The following is a 15,738-nucleotide window of genomic DNA, read 5'->3' on the forward strand; positions in this document are numbered from 1 at the left end:
CACAGATTGCTGTGGCCACAACACACCCGAGGCAAGTCAGTGTCTGCAGCTGGAGAAGTGTTTCCTGGATTTCAGGGTTTGGCACAAAGAAATACATTTGCCTATCCATGTAGATATAAACCTCAAAATATATTTTTAACATACTTAACAGTCAACATATTAAGTGCATAAGCAGGTCTTGGAGGAGGGGTTTAGAGCTTACTGCAAACCCTGATTTTCCACATTGCTGTTGCAGTCCCATTGAATTGTAGCTCCCATGAGTGGGTGCTTGTAGGGTTGGCAGTACTTTGGTATTGCTAAATACCTGTTAAAGAGTTAAATTAAATATCCATGGGAAGCCTTCTCAGGCTGGGATATAATGGCCTCTTCAGCCATCTGCTAGCCTCAGCCACCAGGTGAATATTTCTGATTGTAAAACTGGAAAAAAATTACATGCTCATCACTCTTTCTTCTTAGCTCCTGAAGTGAGCACATTATCTACAAAATGAGAGACCAGCTGACTGCTGGGAGCAACACACCAGTGCCCAGGGCTGTCAGGTCCAGACTCTCAGTGGATGCAAAGCATGTCTGCAGACCATGTACGAGGGGAGGGCAAGCACAGGACCCACAAAATGGGGACACTGCAGTTTGGGGGACAGCACTTCCCCCCAGGATGGCTCTCTGATGGACTCTTAGCCACTCACTCACAGCCATCTCAGACTAAATTTCCTCCTGCATTTGGGGATCCCTAATATCTCCCTTCTCTCCTTGTGTGGATGCAGAGGCACTTAGAGCAGGTAGATTCAAGTTGTTGGAGCCGGCACAAGAGAGGAGGATAAACACAAGTGAACAAACCAGAGGCTTGTGGTCACTACAGTCACTTCCTTTATCTTTATTCTAATGCAGGGAAGACTGGCAGGCCACCAAGCCTGCCTTCGTGTTTTACTAGTTTCACATTGGTTAAATTCCTCCCATATGAAAGACCCAGGATTGTGGCTTTGTGCCCCCCAGGCTGGGTTCCGCCAAGAAGGTGCAGGGACTGTGGTCTCCAGCAAGCCTTACTGTGATGCACCATCTTGCTGCTGTGGGAGCTGTCTGTGTGGAGCATCAGCCCTGGGAGGAGCAAAACCTGTGCAGAGAAGTTGGTAAAGACAAGCCCCTAGAGAGGGCACACCTTAAGAACAAATTTTTACTGATGAAAGTGTAGTTTAGGATGATGAATGTCCATTTCTAGTTTAAATCTAGGCAGATTTGCCATATTGTGTATATCTGAGTTAAATTTCTATCAGCTTGAATGAATACTTTAAAACTGAGATCATTTGTACCTAAAATGGAACAGATGTTTCAATGTGTTTGGGAAACCAACTGATGCAGGAGCCAGACTCAGATTATCAACAAAGGCTAATATTTTCTCCACCAACAGGGGGCTTTCAGATCCCTGCTCTCTTACTCAGGACATGGTGTGAATAAAACTAAGGTTGTGGGTTCAGTCTCTGTTCAATCCTGGTATGGGCCATTCACTTAAAAAGTTGGACTTGATGATCCTTGTGGGTCCCTTCCAACTCAGCATATTCTGTGAAACCTGTGAAATCTGTGACCTTTCCTTTGGCACAATGCTCCTTTCCTTACTGTCTGTTAAAGGAACTTTAGGATGACCAGGAAACTAAATTAGACAGCATTCCACACATAGTATGCTGTAACTTTTTGTAAACCCTGAAGTGGTCATTCAGTTGCACTAGATGACCATTGTATGTCCCTTTGTACTTTTCTATTCTATTCTATTCTATTCTATTCTATTCTATTCTATTCTATTCCCATATAAAAACCCACTTCTTTTCTCTACATCTTATTGTGAGCTGTTGGAGTAATTTAAATGCAACTTTAAATCAGTGTTGGAACAAGTGGGAAAGAAGGAAGAAGGATCAGGCAAGAAAGATCAAGGAGGTTGGAAGAAAGCTGAAGGGTTCACAAGAAAAGTGAAATCCATAGAGGTGAAGAAGGAAGTAAATCCATCCTCAATCCATCACTGTCTTTCTAATACAATCTTGAATGGTTTGTGGTGGTCTCTCTCTGTGTGTTTTATTGGATTAATCAAGGCAAGACCCAGAGCTGGAACACTGCCATAAAGCCCAGAGAACTATACTGGAAGCAAATATAGTCCCTTTGACTTTGGTCCTGTGATTGTTAGATTAACTGGCTACCTGAGTTAAAGCATGATTCAGTAGCACAGTTAAAGGCTGAACCTTTTACGTGTCTTTCACCTCAGTCACTAAGTGCATCTGTAACAAAACCCAGAACAGCTGGTTTGACACATGATGCTACAGTACCACCCAGGGACTTGATCACAGAGGTCATATCTCTTGCCATCCTGACAATCCAGATTGCATAGGATGCTTTTTCTCTGCCCCTTAATGCTCTTGGGCTTAATCTTGGCCACCAAATGCTTGACCTGAAACTGGAAAATCTTGTTGGAATGAGAACTGTTGGTGTGGAAATTTTGAACCCTCCATGGATTTAGTTGGCTGTTCCTGTGTTTTGAAATATTGTAAGCTTAATGTTTTTACACTGTCTTGGAAAACACCGGTAAAAAAAATCAGATACCTAGAATTCACCTCAATATCTCCTACATTAAAGTAGTATTTCAGGCTTCTAAAAGCAGGTGGTTGGCGTATTAATTTGTAATGCACAGGAATCTGATGTTAACAGACATTCATGCTCAACATTGCCTTGCATGACATTTGTTTACAATGTTTTATTTTTGAGTTTCTACATTTTCCCAGCAGCTGTGGCCTGAACTTAAAATTCACAGAAATTAGAAACATCAACTTTATGATTTTTTGTGGTTTACTCTGGAAAATGGGATAGTGGTGGGGGCTAAATCAAGTATTCAAAACCAATCAAGTGCTTAATTAAATGCTATGTTGGAGTTTAATGAAGATAATAAACCTTGGGAATATGCCTGTTCCACTGAGAAACAGTACAGAAAGTCCTATTTCAGATAATAAAAAAAAAATTATCTTGGATTCTTTGTTTTATGACAAGATTCCTAGCACTGTTTATTTGTACTGAATAGTCTTTTAATGCATGCATCCATGTGGTTTGAATATGACACTCCATGTGCTTATCTAGTTCATCATTCCTGTGCTATTCAAATGCTGCCTCACATGGCCTTTATTTCACACTGTGTCTGTACTACCAAACTGCAGTAGAAAGACAAGGCATACCAAAATGAAAAATAAAACAAGGGTTGTAAATTGCCCACTTCTCCCTATTTCCTTGCCCCAGATAAAGTTTATCTGAAGCCTCTTGTTAACACATCAAGCTATCCCAGGGATAGGTTTACCTTTTCAAAGGCTGATTGGTAGTAGTGAAGTGCAAGCAAATTTAAGATATTTCTGGATACCTGTATATTAATTTTAGGATTTCAAATTGCAGAAGGTGCTTTCTAAAATATCAGATGAATAGGTTTGTCTTATCTCACTTGATAAAACCTACGAATATGGGGGGCTTTTGTAAGTGACAAAAAGGTCATAAGAAGGAAAAATTGCTTATGTGATAATGAGACATGGGATGTCAGTGGGAGCTTCTTAATTGTATTACTATGTTATTATATTTCAACCCCAAGACTGCATTTAAACTGTGTGTTGAAATGCACCTCAAATCAGAGACTTGATTTTCACTGACATTTATGTTCCTTTTTGTAACTCTAATATGTTAATGAGGGAAAATCTTGGTGGATCAGGCCAAAGGCTTTGCCTGCTGAGAGACAGAGCCTTGGCTACTGTGAAAAGAGGGAGAGACCACACCATGCCCCAGCCACTCTTCCTATATCTCTGCCATGACAGTGGTTCAATCTGCTGTTGAAAAGGTAGGTGAATTCCTGTGGTTTGGTGTATTATGCTCCACTTAAAGAGGGATTTGAGTTAGTATCCTGAGCTTAGTGCTCTGTGTATTGCAAATATCTCTTTACTAATAGTTCTGTGTTAGTAAACCCATTGACACAAAGGTATTGCTTAAAAGAAATGGAGGCTGTGCTTAAAATTATGCACAGTTTTAAAGTTTAGCTCATATTGGTTTCCTTAACCATGTTCTAGGAGACAAGAGCATTGTGATACTGAAATCTGTAAAATGTTTGAAGGTCATCTGTCAAGCTTAATAAAATCCAGTTCCCTTTAGGAAAGAGGGCTGGGGGAAGAATTTTTTAGAGGCAAGCTGATCTTGGGCCAGCTTTGTGCAGAAATGAAAACTGTCAGTAGGATTTCAAGTGCAGAGTCAGTATTTTATTTCACTTGTAAAGTTCATGAAACTAAAACAGGTATTATAAAATATGAGAAAATAGTTATGCCAAAAAGGTAAAAATGTGTAATCAATCACATAACTTACTGGCTCTGCTGAGGAAGGTGAGACTGTCAGCCAAAGCACAGAGAGCATGGCAAGTCAGTGCATGAAGTCAGGAGACTGTTTCCTCATGGCATTACAGTTCCTGTGCCACACTGAGCTCTGGGAGGAAAGCCAGGAAGATTTTCTCAAAGGGAAAGGGCATGCAGGAGGGCACCCAGCTTCTGCTGCCTTGGAAAATCAACCCTAAGTGCAGAAAACTCTTATGGAAGAAACAGAACTAAAAGACACTTCGTGGTGGTTAAACCTAGAGCCTTTACACCTTCCTCCTCACTGCCTTCCTCCAGCAGCAACCAAAGCAAAGCATGAGCAGCCATTTCCAGTGAGGAACTTAAAAAACCTGGATCACTACAGACTTCTCACTAAATAAGTCACTGTTGTAAAACGTTGCTTATCCTTTCTACTGGGAGTTTTGTGATGCATGCACACAAATAAAATCTGTTGTTCAAGAGCAAAGGCCTAAATTGTCCCCAGTTGCTGTGTCACAACAGGAATTTTTCTGCTGTGCAACCCCTCAAGGACCACCAGTAGCTCTTGGGTACTGGAAAAACAGGTTCACTTATCCTGCCCAACTGGGTAATTTCTCCTCTACATAACTTTGTAGAAGAGAAATATGTGATAAGCCAAACTAATTCACACAGAACTTCCTCATGAGTTAGGGCTTCTGGCTTCTGCAGTCATTCCTCTGCAAATGCCTCAAAGGATTATCCTGGCTTCAATATTCTGAACAAATAAACACCCACAAACAGGAATACATATTTCAGGTTTTAATTAAAAGGCCTGTTCTTGGATTGCAGTATGTGTTTTATTATAGTAAGCATATTCTCCCTTGAAAGCTTATTTAATTTTTTTCCTTTTTCTCTCTCTTTTTTTTTTCTTTTCTGCCACTCTGTACGTTGTTCTGTCTTGATGGGAGAATTTGAGTGTCTACATAACAAAGGATGAGAGAAACAGTGACTGTGATATCCAGTTGCAAACAGAATTGTCATCTCACACATCAGTTCAAAACAACTTTTCTTAGCATACCTGAAAAGAGGTACAGACTATTACCATATCTGCCAACAGCAAGGCTATGATGCATTCTTCTTTTTCAACTCCAGCTGGTAACTAAGTACCTCATAGCTGCTTGCTCACGCTTTCCCCTGTCCCTTGCCCACTAGGGAAGAAAATTGGAAAAAAAAAAGTTAAACCTCATGAGTTAAGAGCAGTTTAATTGAAATAAACAAACAAAAACAACAATTCTAATTATAATAATTATTATAACAATAATACCAATAACTGTGATGAAAAGGGAAGAGGCAGAGAGGGAGAGGAATAAAAACCAAGAGAAACAAGTGATGCCCAACACAATTGCTCACCTCCCACTGACTGATGGCCAGACTTTTCCTGAGCAGTGATCAGTGGTTCCCGGCCAACTCTTCCCAGCTGATAATCTGGGCATGATGCTTTATAGTATAGAATATCCCTTTGGCCAGTTTCTTTCAACTGTTCTGACCGTGCTCCCTCCCACTTTGTTGTGCGCCTGCTCACTGGGAATAGAAAACTGGGCATGGGAAACTGAAAAGTCTTTGATTTGGGGTAAGCACTACTTAGCAGCAACTAAAACATCAGCATGTTATCAACATTGTTCTCATACTAAATCCAAAACACAGCACTGTACCAGCTACTCAAAAGAAAAAGGACTCTCTACCAGCTGAAACAGGACAATTCTACTGATAGATTTTCTGCTTTCGTTGGGCACTTTTATTGGGCAAGATGGTCTACAAATCACATTGACTAGGAGAATTCTACTATTTCTAGATCCTTATGTATCTATCACTACTTGCCCAGTAATCCTTGAGATGGGGATAACCTCCTCTAAGAAAGCTCATTTGTGACTGTTTTTTCCAGATGAAAATGGACAGTAACTGAGGACCACTGACAACAGATTTAAGAATAGATTGAACAGCTTGCATTTAAAAGGAAAGCCCATACATCCATAGCATTTCTTTCGAGTTCATGGAGATGAAAATTTGAATAGTAAAAAAAAAAAAAAAATCATTAAAATGCAAGCCTACAGTGTAGAAAAGGTTAAGGAAGGAAGGATTACTAAGAAAATCAGATGTGAATTGCATCTCACTGCCCTCTTTCTCAAGTGGCCCAGAGCACAGATGATGGAGGTACTGCTTTGGAATCAATATACTCCCCCAAACCCTTCCTGCTGCCATATCATAAGCTGGAGGAGGCACGAGTGATTTCAATGGTCCACCGCAAGGTTCCTTAAAAAACCCCATGGGAGTGCTCAGCCTGTCTATTAGATAGTGATGCAAATAGTACAAACAGTGGACAACAATGTTTTTGTACTCTGATACAGCCTCAGAGGAAAAAAAAGGATTAAATCCCACTTGTCCTAATAATGTTACTGCAAGGAGTCAGCCTGAAGGGTTAACCATTAGAAACAGAACTGAGGTGTACCAGAAGAAAAGAAAAAGAATTTAGATTTGCCACACCATGTCAGCTCCTTCTGGATCATCAGTGGCATCAGGTATCTTGCAACCAGTAGTCTACTGCTTGGAGAGAAGCACCTTGGCAGCCATAGAATTAAAGTACATATTTATAGCCTTCATCTGCAGAGATCAGGATGCAGCCAGAGGCACGAGATTAGCTGAGGCTTCTCCTGACCCATTTCTCAGCAGTACAGCAATTCCACTCCTTTTAATGGGCACACGCAGGGTAGGACTTAACCCTGTCAGGCTGGCTGTCTGCTGGCAGCTTACATGCTCTCCAAAGCGATTCAGCTGCACATTTGCTCTATATTTGCCAGTTATTAATTTTGAGCAGCCACTTCAGTTTCATATTATGGGGTAGAATCAGAGAGAAAGAAGTCTCTTGTTAAGCAAAATCATAGATTTTTAGCGCCAGTCACAATCATCTACTTTGTCCTCTTGCACAAAACTGTGGGCAGAGTTTAAGTCCACTTTTCATGGACTTTATCTCCTTTATCTGCTTTGGAAAATGACCAACTCCCTCCCACCCTCTCCTCTTTACAGTTTAAGCATTCCTCACTTTTGCCAGCCCCCCAGATGACTTTCACTGGATCTTCTGTGAAAGCCTTTGCTATGGTTACATATGTGGGTGCTCGGAGCCGTGCTGGGACAGTGCTGGTGCGTGACAGCAGCACATGTGTTCCCCTAAGCCCAGCTCTGTCCCAGTGTCCTGACAGGCACACACCTCACCACCACTGCACACTCTGAAGGCTCCTGCCATCCCCTCTGATGGCACAACATGCCCTTTGAAATCAAGATCAGCTACTGCTGAACCTGGCCTTTAGTGGGAAGTGGTTGGCCACCTGGCTATTTCTGGTAATACCCAGCAAAGCCAGAAGCTCACTGAAGCCCTTACCCTGGTCTTTATATAAAGGAGACTTATGTTAATATTGTTCTCATTTCAAAACAAAATGTGGTAGGCTCTTGGCTTTTCCCTTTCTAAAAGAATATTGAATTTTAAATGTTATAACCAGTGTAACAGAGCATCTTGCTCATGGTTGCATCTTGAACTACCCAGGCTCAGCACTGAAGCATTATTTGCCTTTTTTTCTCTCATTAAATATCCAACACAGTACTTAAAAGAACCATCATCTTTGGTATGTAAAATGTACTCCCAGCCCTGTGCTCAATTATGCATAATGTATTCAGTCGTAATGGGACTAGCTGAAATCTTCCATTACTATTCTGCTTCCTGCTTGTGCAACCCCTGTGACTTTGTTTAGAGGTGGATGTCACCATCCTGGTCATGGGGCTGTTTATTATAGCTGAATCCTCTGCTCTTTCCACTTGGGCAAGGAATATCAGGCCATCTAGTTTCTGTGGTATTTAATGAAACCGTTAAGCTTTCTAAGCCAATGCAATATTTCTGTATTCATTTGCAGTGTGTGCTCTTTCCTCTATATTGCACCATAATGAAGGACCATTAAACTGCACAATTTTTCTTAACTGCTGTCAACACGCAGCACACTGCAGGTCAGCAAAGGTGAATTACTGCCTGCAGCAACAAATCCCGCAGTTGTTGAATCGAGCACAGAGAATCATGCTGCCCAGCCCTTAGCCTCATCTCTTACCTACATCTCACCGGGGATCACCAGCTCTTTTCCCATCCATTCCACTGACAGCAGCCAGCGGTGGCCGGAGCAGACACTGAAACCTACAGAGTGTGTGCAGTGTGATTGCTATGGCAGCATCCTTTGGAAATTCTGCTGGATTACACAGCAGATGGAGGGGTGGGGGGTGAGGGTGGTATTTGGAGCCTCTTTTCAAGGACAGGCTGATTGCCCCTATGGAATGCCACTGCTTAGGCTGGTGAAGGCAGTGACTTTGGGAGCATGAAGGTTAAATTTCTGTACTGTTGTGCGCGCAGCGCAGAAGGCAGCAGCAGTCATTATGAATGGGAGCCTGAACCTAGCTGCTGGCTTCCCCAGAGCAAGTCACATCCCTGCCGTACCTACAGCAGCTGCTGCTTTTTGGCAAAGGTACAAATAGTAAACACAATCCCAGAGAGGTGCTAAAAGCAAAGAATCAATGGTTATTGCTGCTTCAGCTTGGGGAAAGAAGTAAACAGACTGTAGTGTCAGATTTCTACAACTGCTCTTTCCCCGTGGGGGAATGAGCCTATCCACTCCTTGCCAGCTAAGCAGAGGTCAGGGCCATGCCAGCGGGTGTAGCTACCATCAGCAGACATGAAAAACAGTCCTGGTGTTTTGGTGGCATCTGTCTAAACTAAATAAGTGGTTGCAATAAAAGCAGCTAACCACTACTACAGCTTGATGCAGATCCTCAAGTAGTTTGGTTTCTTAACAGGAAAACAACACGATTCAAATGAAATAGAGATTTCCACATATCACTTCACAAACCTCCAGACAAATTATCAGTTAGGCTGAAAGGGTCAGTCTGTTGTTGGAAAACAACATGGTATTGGAGGTGCCGCAGTGCCACACACTTCAGTGGCAGCATGAGCCATCCTCCAGTGCCCAGAACACTTCTTTGTTCCTGGAGGTTGCCTTATGCCCAGCAGAAAGTGGGTTTGGATTCTCTCAACCTTTATTTTAATTCTAATGTGATGGTAAATATCCCTTTTGCCAGTTTTTGATGTGTAACCCTTTTTGCAGCTGAGCTTGTGTGCTGGCTGGCAGGCCGTCCCATGGAGATGAACTGCAGGGGTGTGAATGCACACCTCAGAATGGCTCCTTTGCCTCTTGCTTACTTGCTGCTTTGCTTTTCAGGTCCTGAAGTGTTGTGACTAACAATACTCATTTCAATAGCCTCTGCTGAGGCCATGCTAAATATGATCATGACATTCCCATGAATTTGCTCAGGTGTGGGGCTAGCTGGCTTGGGAGGGAAAGACACCTGCCTGAGAAGTCAGTTCACTTCTTTGCTCCTGCCTCGTCTGTAGGCACATCACAGAATGCACTAAAGGTGCTTCTTTACAGCAACGTTTGTCTTGTCAGCAGCAAGCGTATTAAAGCTTGACGTGATCCAAATCATTAAAAAAAAAAAAAAAAAAAAGAAACAAAAGCCTCTCTATGCTTTCTTTCTCTCATGGTTTCCTCCATGTTAGACATGGAGGCTGTGTTATGGCCACTTGACTATGCCCAACAGAGTTAGGCCATTGTGAAGTGTGGTCTTGATTCTCTGTAATAAAATTATCACTCTTCTGGGTCACTCCCATGGTGGGACTGAAGCTTTTAAATTTTCTCTTTAAGAAATATAAAAAACTGGGCCAAGTCCACAAAAAAAGATTAATTCAAATCTATGGTACTAAGAAATCTAGAATTAGCCCATATCTGCACTGTTGACTCTAAACTCGGAGGGATTTTTCCTTTTTAAGCTAGTCCTTTTTAGTTTCCTTATACAGCACCTTTTTTTCCTTACCTTTATCAGTGAAACACACTTGGACATACAGGAGCTTGGTTTTAAAATGTATCTTTTAGACTGCCCAGTGCAAGTGTTCTGGGTAAACTCCTATCTGTCATTTTGCAGAAATGACAGCATAGATGAGCAATTTATAATGGCCACGGATCTGAAGACACAGTTCATCTATGTGTACCTTATGCCAGTCATCTGCTAACCCACAACCTCTCCACACAGCAACCTCTTGCTAATGCATCTTGCTTGCCAACAAAAGGAGAGGGTGGAGCAGGTTTTTGACTGGGCCTTGGGTTTGTTTGTATATGGGTTTTAGTTCATTTGTTTTCTGATAATGAGGAACAGTAAAAAATAGGTCTTTTTTTTTTGTTTTTTGCTCTTGCTATCAAGGTTTGCTTTTGGGAGCTAGCAGCACCAGCATTTAGATCACCTGTGATGTGGTGTAGCGTGACATGAAGGAGTCAAAAATCAGTCACTCTCTCTTCATTTATACCTTAACAATCTCATTTTTGTGGGGCAGAGAGCTGGAATAGCAGGAATAGTTCAGTGTGGCAGGTTGATTTATAAGGTGGCATAAACACACAGTGCCCCTCTGAGGCTGAAGATTGCTTTGGTTTGCTGCCCCACTTCCATTAGTATTATGTCACTCGAGAGTTATTTAGTCAGAACTCGCTTTCATATGCAGATGTGCAGCCAGAGCTCACCTCCCCAGTCCAGTGCCACCTGTCACTGGCTCAGGCACCCACTGGGCAGGGATAAAGGGATGGTGACCTGAGGTGATGCTGATTGCTGCACATGCTGCCTGCAGAGCGTGGGCCCTCACAAACCTAACCCCCTATTCTTTCAGGTGGCCTCACCTGAATCCATGGACTACCTAGATTTACAGCAAGGAGAGCCATCCTTCCAAAGAAACATTTTTTTTTTTTCCTTGTGTTTCAGTGTCCTGGTTGGTCCTGAGTGAAATTTTCCCTGGGGGGATCAGAGGACGGGCCATGGCTTTGACATCTAGCATGAACTGGGGTATAAATCTCCTCATCTCCTTGACGTTTTTGACTGTAACTGGTAAGATTTCTCCATGTCCTTCCAAGTTGATATTCTCCTAGTGAGCAAAATAAGTCTCTCTTATACAAAAGGATTGCTAAAATTGCAGCTGTGAAAGCCCAGGAGACAAGGTCTCTAGGTGGTGGTGTAACTTCACTGTTCCCACAACATCTTTCTTTGTGCCAGTAACTTCAGCCCCACAGTTCTGGCTGTCAGACCTTGCAAATCCACCCTACAAGCTGTGAAACTCAGGTCTTAAAACACCATTTCCTTGGTAGACTGAAAATCCATAATGTTTAGGATTACGTCCTGCATCTTCTGATATCAATGGAAGTTCTGTTCTAGATCAGATGACAGCTTTTCTCATCAGACATTTTTAAACACAATCCCATTTAATTAATTCCTTTTCACAGGAATGTCTCAGCTTTCAGAAAATTTTCTTTAGAAAAAATGTCTTTGTGAGGTAAAAGTCTTTCACATTTGAATGTAAGAAAGTAGAAGAATACCATATATGACTTCTAATTTGATGATAATCGAAGGGGAAAGTTAAATGCTGATGCTGAAATTTATTGATTAGCAAATTTATTTTTCTAATTTTATATTATACGAGGCTTTGCAAATTTTAGTTTTCAGTCTTATTGTGAGGAAAATATGTGCTGAAAATCAAAATATATAAGAGAGCAGAAATTCCAGGTTTTCCTTACATCAACATTACTCTCCACCAGAGGCAGACAATCAACTCACAAAAAGTCAAGGTATTTTTCACCCCATTAGATATTTTTTGAGACAGAATGTGAAAATTTTCATTTAAAAATGAATGTGATCTGTTATTAAAATGGGTTTCACCTTTGCACTTTCGTTCCAAAAAAAAAAAAACAAAAAAAAAAAACCACAAAAAAAACCAAAGAAAAAACCCCACAAACAAACAAAACAAGATAGAGAGAAAGAAAAAACACATCCTCCATCCTGAGTAATATCTTGATTAAAGCTAAGAAGAAGATGACAGGTAAAGTTCACTGTGCTCACACTCTCACTTTAATTGGATCAAGGGTCTTCTTCAAAAAGAAACCATCCAGTTACTCCCACTCACTGCCCATCAGTTTGCATCACAGAACTGCACTCCTGAACTGCAAAAGCTTTTGGACAAAACCAAATGAGAATATGCATATTGTAGGCAGTCCGGCTGCCAACACTTGCTCAGTCCAAGGACCTGAGTTATTCCTAAGGAAATGTCCCCAAAACCACCTAGTGCAGACCTCAGGTGCTCAGTGTCACCTGTTTCACTGGGAGGTCCCCACTTGTCATGCAGTGTTACTTGTTAATGCACATCTTGCTCTTATCCTGGTCTCAGTTTCAAAGTCTGTAAAGCCCCAGTAACTCCCTTGGCTTAACTGGGTCTAATCTGGATTTATGAAAGTGTAAGTACGAGAAAATATGCATTCCTCGTCTATGGTGGAAAGGCAGGATTTGGAATTCTGTTGTCAAATGAATACACGTGGTGGTCACAATGGCCAGCAGCATCTGCACGTAGCTGCTGATGCACCGGTACCAGCTGGATCAGAAGCTTCAGCTGCAATTTTCACCTCATGACATAACTGACAAATGTCTCAACTGCCCAGGTTTATGTTAGCAGGGAAAAGGGCTAAGGGGCCACAGCAGAGTGTTGGGTTTGTAGACATTTTACTTTCCAGGGGCTGCAGAGTGCATCCCTCGGCCCGAGGATCTACCTGTCCCTAGGCTCAGAAAACTACTAGTTCTTGGATGTTCCATTAAGAGTTCACTCTTGGATCACTTTCTGGCACAGCAGCCGTGACTCACAGTGGAAATCCTGGGCACTGACAGGTGGGGAGGATTAGCTGGAGACAACTGTAATAGTGTGAAAAATGCTTGGATTTACTCCAAGAAAGAATGTGCACCAAAACAGACACAGGCAAAAATCCAAGGCACTCATGATCCCCACTACCTTCCCACAAACCAGTAACAATGGCTACTCATTGTTTTCATCCAGAGTGATTGCAAATAAAATAAACCAATAGGTTTGTGCTAAGTGGACCAATATAAACTTGTTAATTTTCTTTCATAAGGAGTATTAGAAAAAGCAAACCCACTCTTCTTTTTCAATATATGTAAACTAAGAATAGCAGCCTGACTTCTTTCTAACTTCTCCTATGCATTAGGGGCTGTATCCAGTAAAATACAGCAACAGGAAGAAAAATCACAGTATTTGAAAATTAAAAAATACATGTTTTCTTCCTTTGTAGAGCTCATTGGCTTGTCCTGGGTGTGCTTCATTTACACAATAATGAGTCTAGCATCATTGGCTTTTGTTATCATGTTTATACCAGAGACAAAAGGATGCTCTTTGGAGCAAATATCCATGGAACTAGCTAAACAGTAAGTACCAAGTGTGTGACTGCATCCCCTAAGTGCCAGAGGGACAAAGCCTCAAAGCCTTTCAGCGTCACATATTGGAAAAAAAAAAACCAAACAAACAAACAAAAAAAAACCCCACAAAAAAAAAAAACAAAAAACAACAACCTATTGAAAAAAGGAAACTATTGAAAAAAAAAAAAAAAAAAAGGAAACTAAAGGAAAATTCTGATTCTCTCAAGGCTTGAGCTTGTACATGTTGATCTCAGCAGCCGACCAAACATTTTGTTGGTGCTGAAGGACTGGCCCTAAAGGCAAGGTGTTTTTTGAGCACCCCTTTGAGGACCTGCAGCCAAGCCTGGCTCCCCAGCACTTTTGTTGTCTGGCATTCCTGGATGGGAGGGTGACTCTGATCTTGCATTTAGGACTGTGTGTTTTGGGTTGCATGCAGAAAATGGGAGGGAGAGATCCTGTATTTCAAATTGACTTGTTCTGGATGTCACTTCAAGGCTCCCTGTGGATTTTGATAGCTGTTGTAGATGAGCTTTTCTTGTGTCTTTACTGAATGCTGTAGACAGGTGGGGGTCAGTCTCTTCTCCCAAGCAACAAGTGACAGGACAAGAAGAAACGTTCTCAAATTGCATCAGGGGAGTGTTAGATTGGATATTAGGAAAAAAATTCTTTATTGAAAGGGTGGTAAGGTGTTGGAAGAGGCTTCCCTGGGAAGTGGTGGAATCACCACCCCTGGAGATGTTTAAAAATTATCTAGATATGGTACCTGGGGACATGGTCTCATGGTAAAGATAGCAGTGTTCAGTTAACAGCTGGACTTGATGATTTTAGAGGCCTTTTTTGACCTCTAAAATAAATAATAATAATAAACTAACCTACAAGTCTAGATACTTTATTTTGGCAGTTAAAGTAATTAATATATGAACATCTTAGTATCATCCTGTATTTGTATTTTTTTGGATTACAGGAGAATATTTGCAACTCAGCCAGGCTTGAAGGAGCTTGTTTATAGACTAATTAGTTTACGGACTAACCACTGCGCTGCTGCTGGCCTTCGGGCTGTCTCTTTCCCTCCTCTTAGGGAAAGGCATCCATCCCTGCCGGAGCCGGCGGTGCGCGGGCGCTCCGGGCGGAGCGTGCGGCGGGGCCGCCCCCGCGCGGGCAGGCGGGGGAGCGCCGGCAGCCACCGGAGCGTCCCGGGGCATCCCGGGGCATCCCGGGGAATCCCGGGCGCTGGGGTGTCTCTCCGGGGTGCGCTCTGCCATCCTGCTGTCCTGCCGGGCCCCCATTCCTGCCCTCAGTGTGTGCTGCAGGGAGAGCGCGCTGCCGGCTGCCTGCAGTGGCCAACGTGTGCGGGGTTTTGTGCTTCTGCAGGAAATACGTGAGGACGCCCTTGTGCGGGGTGAGCCAGCGCAGAGAGAAACTGGTACCGGTGGAACTTGCCAAGAGAGAGAAAGAGCAACTCTACTAGACGCGGGGCAAGCAAAGCAGCCTTCACCAAAAGACTGATTAAATAAAAGGAAAATGCTTTGTGATGCTCACATTCTTATGGGACATGTGGTATCATTACTATACACAAGCTATTCTCTCTTATTTCTTGGTAGAACTTCTTTCAGTGGCAGTTTACAGCCAACATTAAAGGATGTTGTAGTTTATGACTAACTGGAAATCTAGACTCTGTTTTATACCAGCATCCCTCACATCCCGAGGTTACTCACTTCTTGCATACAGGAGATGAATGGAAATTGAAATATTGCACACAATTCTCCTATTCATATTCAATGACAGTTCAGTCTGGAAGAGTGCAAAGAAGAATCAGGGTGCCAGGGAGAAGAAAGAGTCTCAACAGGAGGAGCCTACCAAAGACAGGTCTGTTTAGGCTAGCAAAAATGGGGCTGAAAAGGGTTAACTGTTGGCAAGTTAGGGAAAACAATGCTATGGAAAAAATGCTATGTCCAATGCTATGTCCAAAAAATGGACAACTATGGAATGCAAAGGATGACATTAGTGCAGAACTACTGGTGTAACCTTTTTATAA

The 15,738-nt window shown here is 42.2% G+C and overlaps 1 protein-coding gene across 1 annotated transcript in view; it reads left to right on the forward strand.

Moving 5' to 3' along the window:
• SLC2A12 (solute carrier family 2 member 12) overlaps nt 1-15,362 on the forward strand; it is a 29,181-nt gene extending 13,819 nt beyond the window's left edge. Inside the window, exons 3-5 of the mRNA XM_053972851.1 lie at nt 11,217-11,339; nt 13,580-13,712; nt 15,075-15,362. Of these exons, the coding sequence (XP_053828826.1) occupies nt 11,217-11,339; nt 13,580-13,712; nt 15,075-15,171 (353 nt within the window). The 3' untranslated portion in view covers nt 15,172-15,362. The remainder of the gene's footprint in view (nt 1-11,216; nt 11,340-13,579; nt 13,713-15,074) is intronic.
• The last annotated feature ends 376 nt before the right edge of the window (nt 15,363-15,738 follow it).

The sequence above is a fragment of the Vidua macroura genome, chromosome 3 (assembly GCF_024509145.1).
Source record: "Vidua macroura isolate BioBank_ID:100142 chromosome 3, ASM2450914v1, whole genome shotgun sequence".
Lineage (NCBI taxonomy): Eukaryota > Metazoa > Chordata > Aves > Passeriformes > Viduidae > Vidua > Vidua macroura.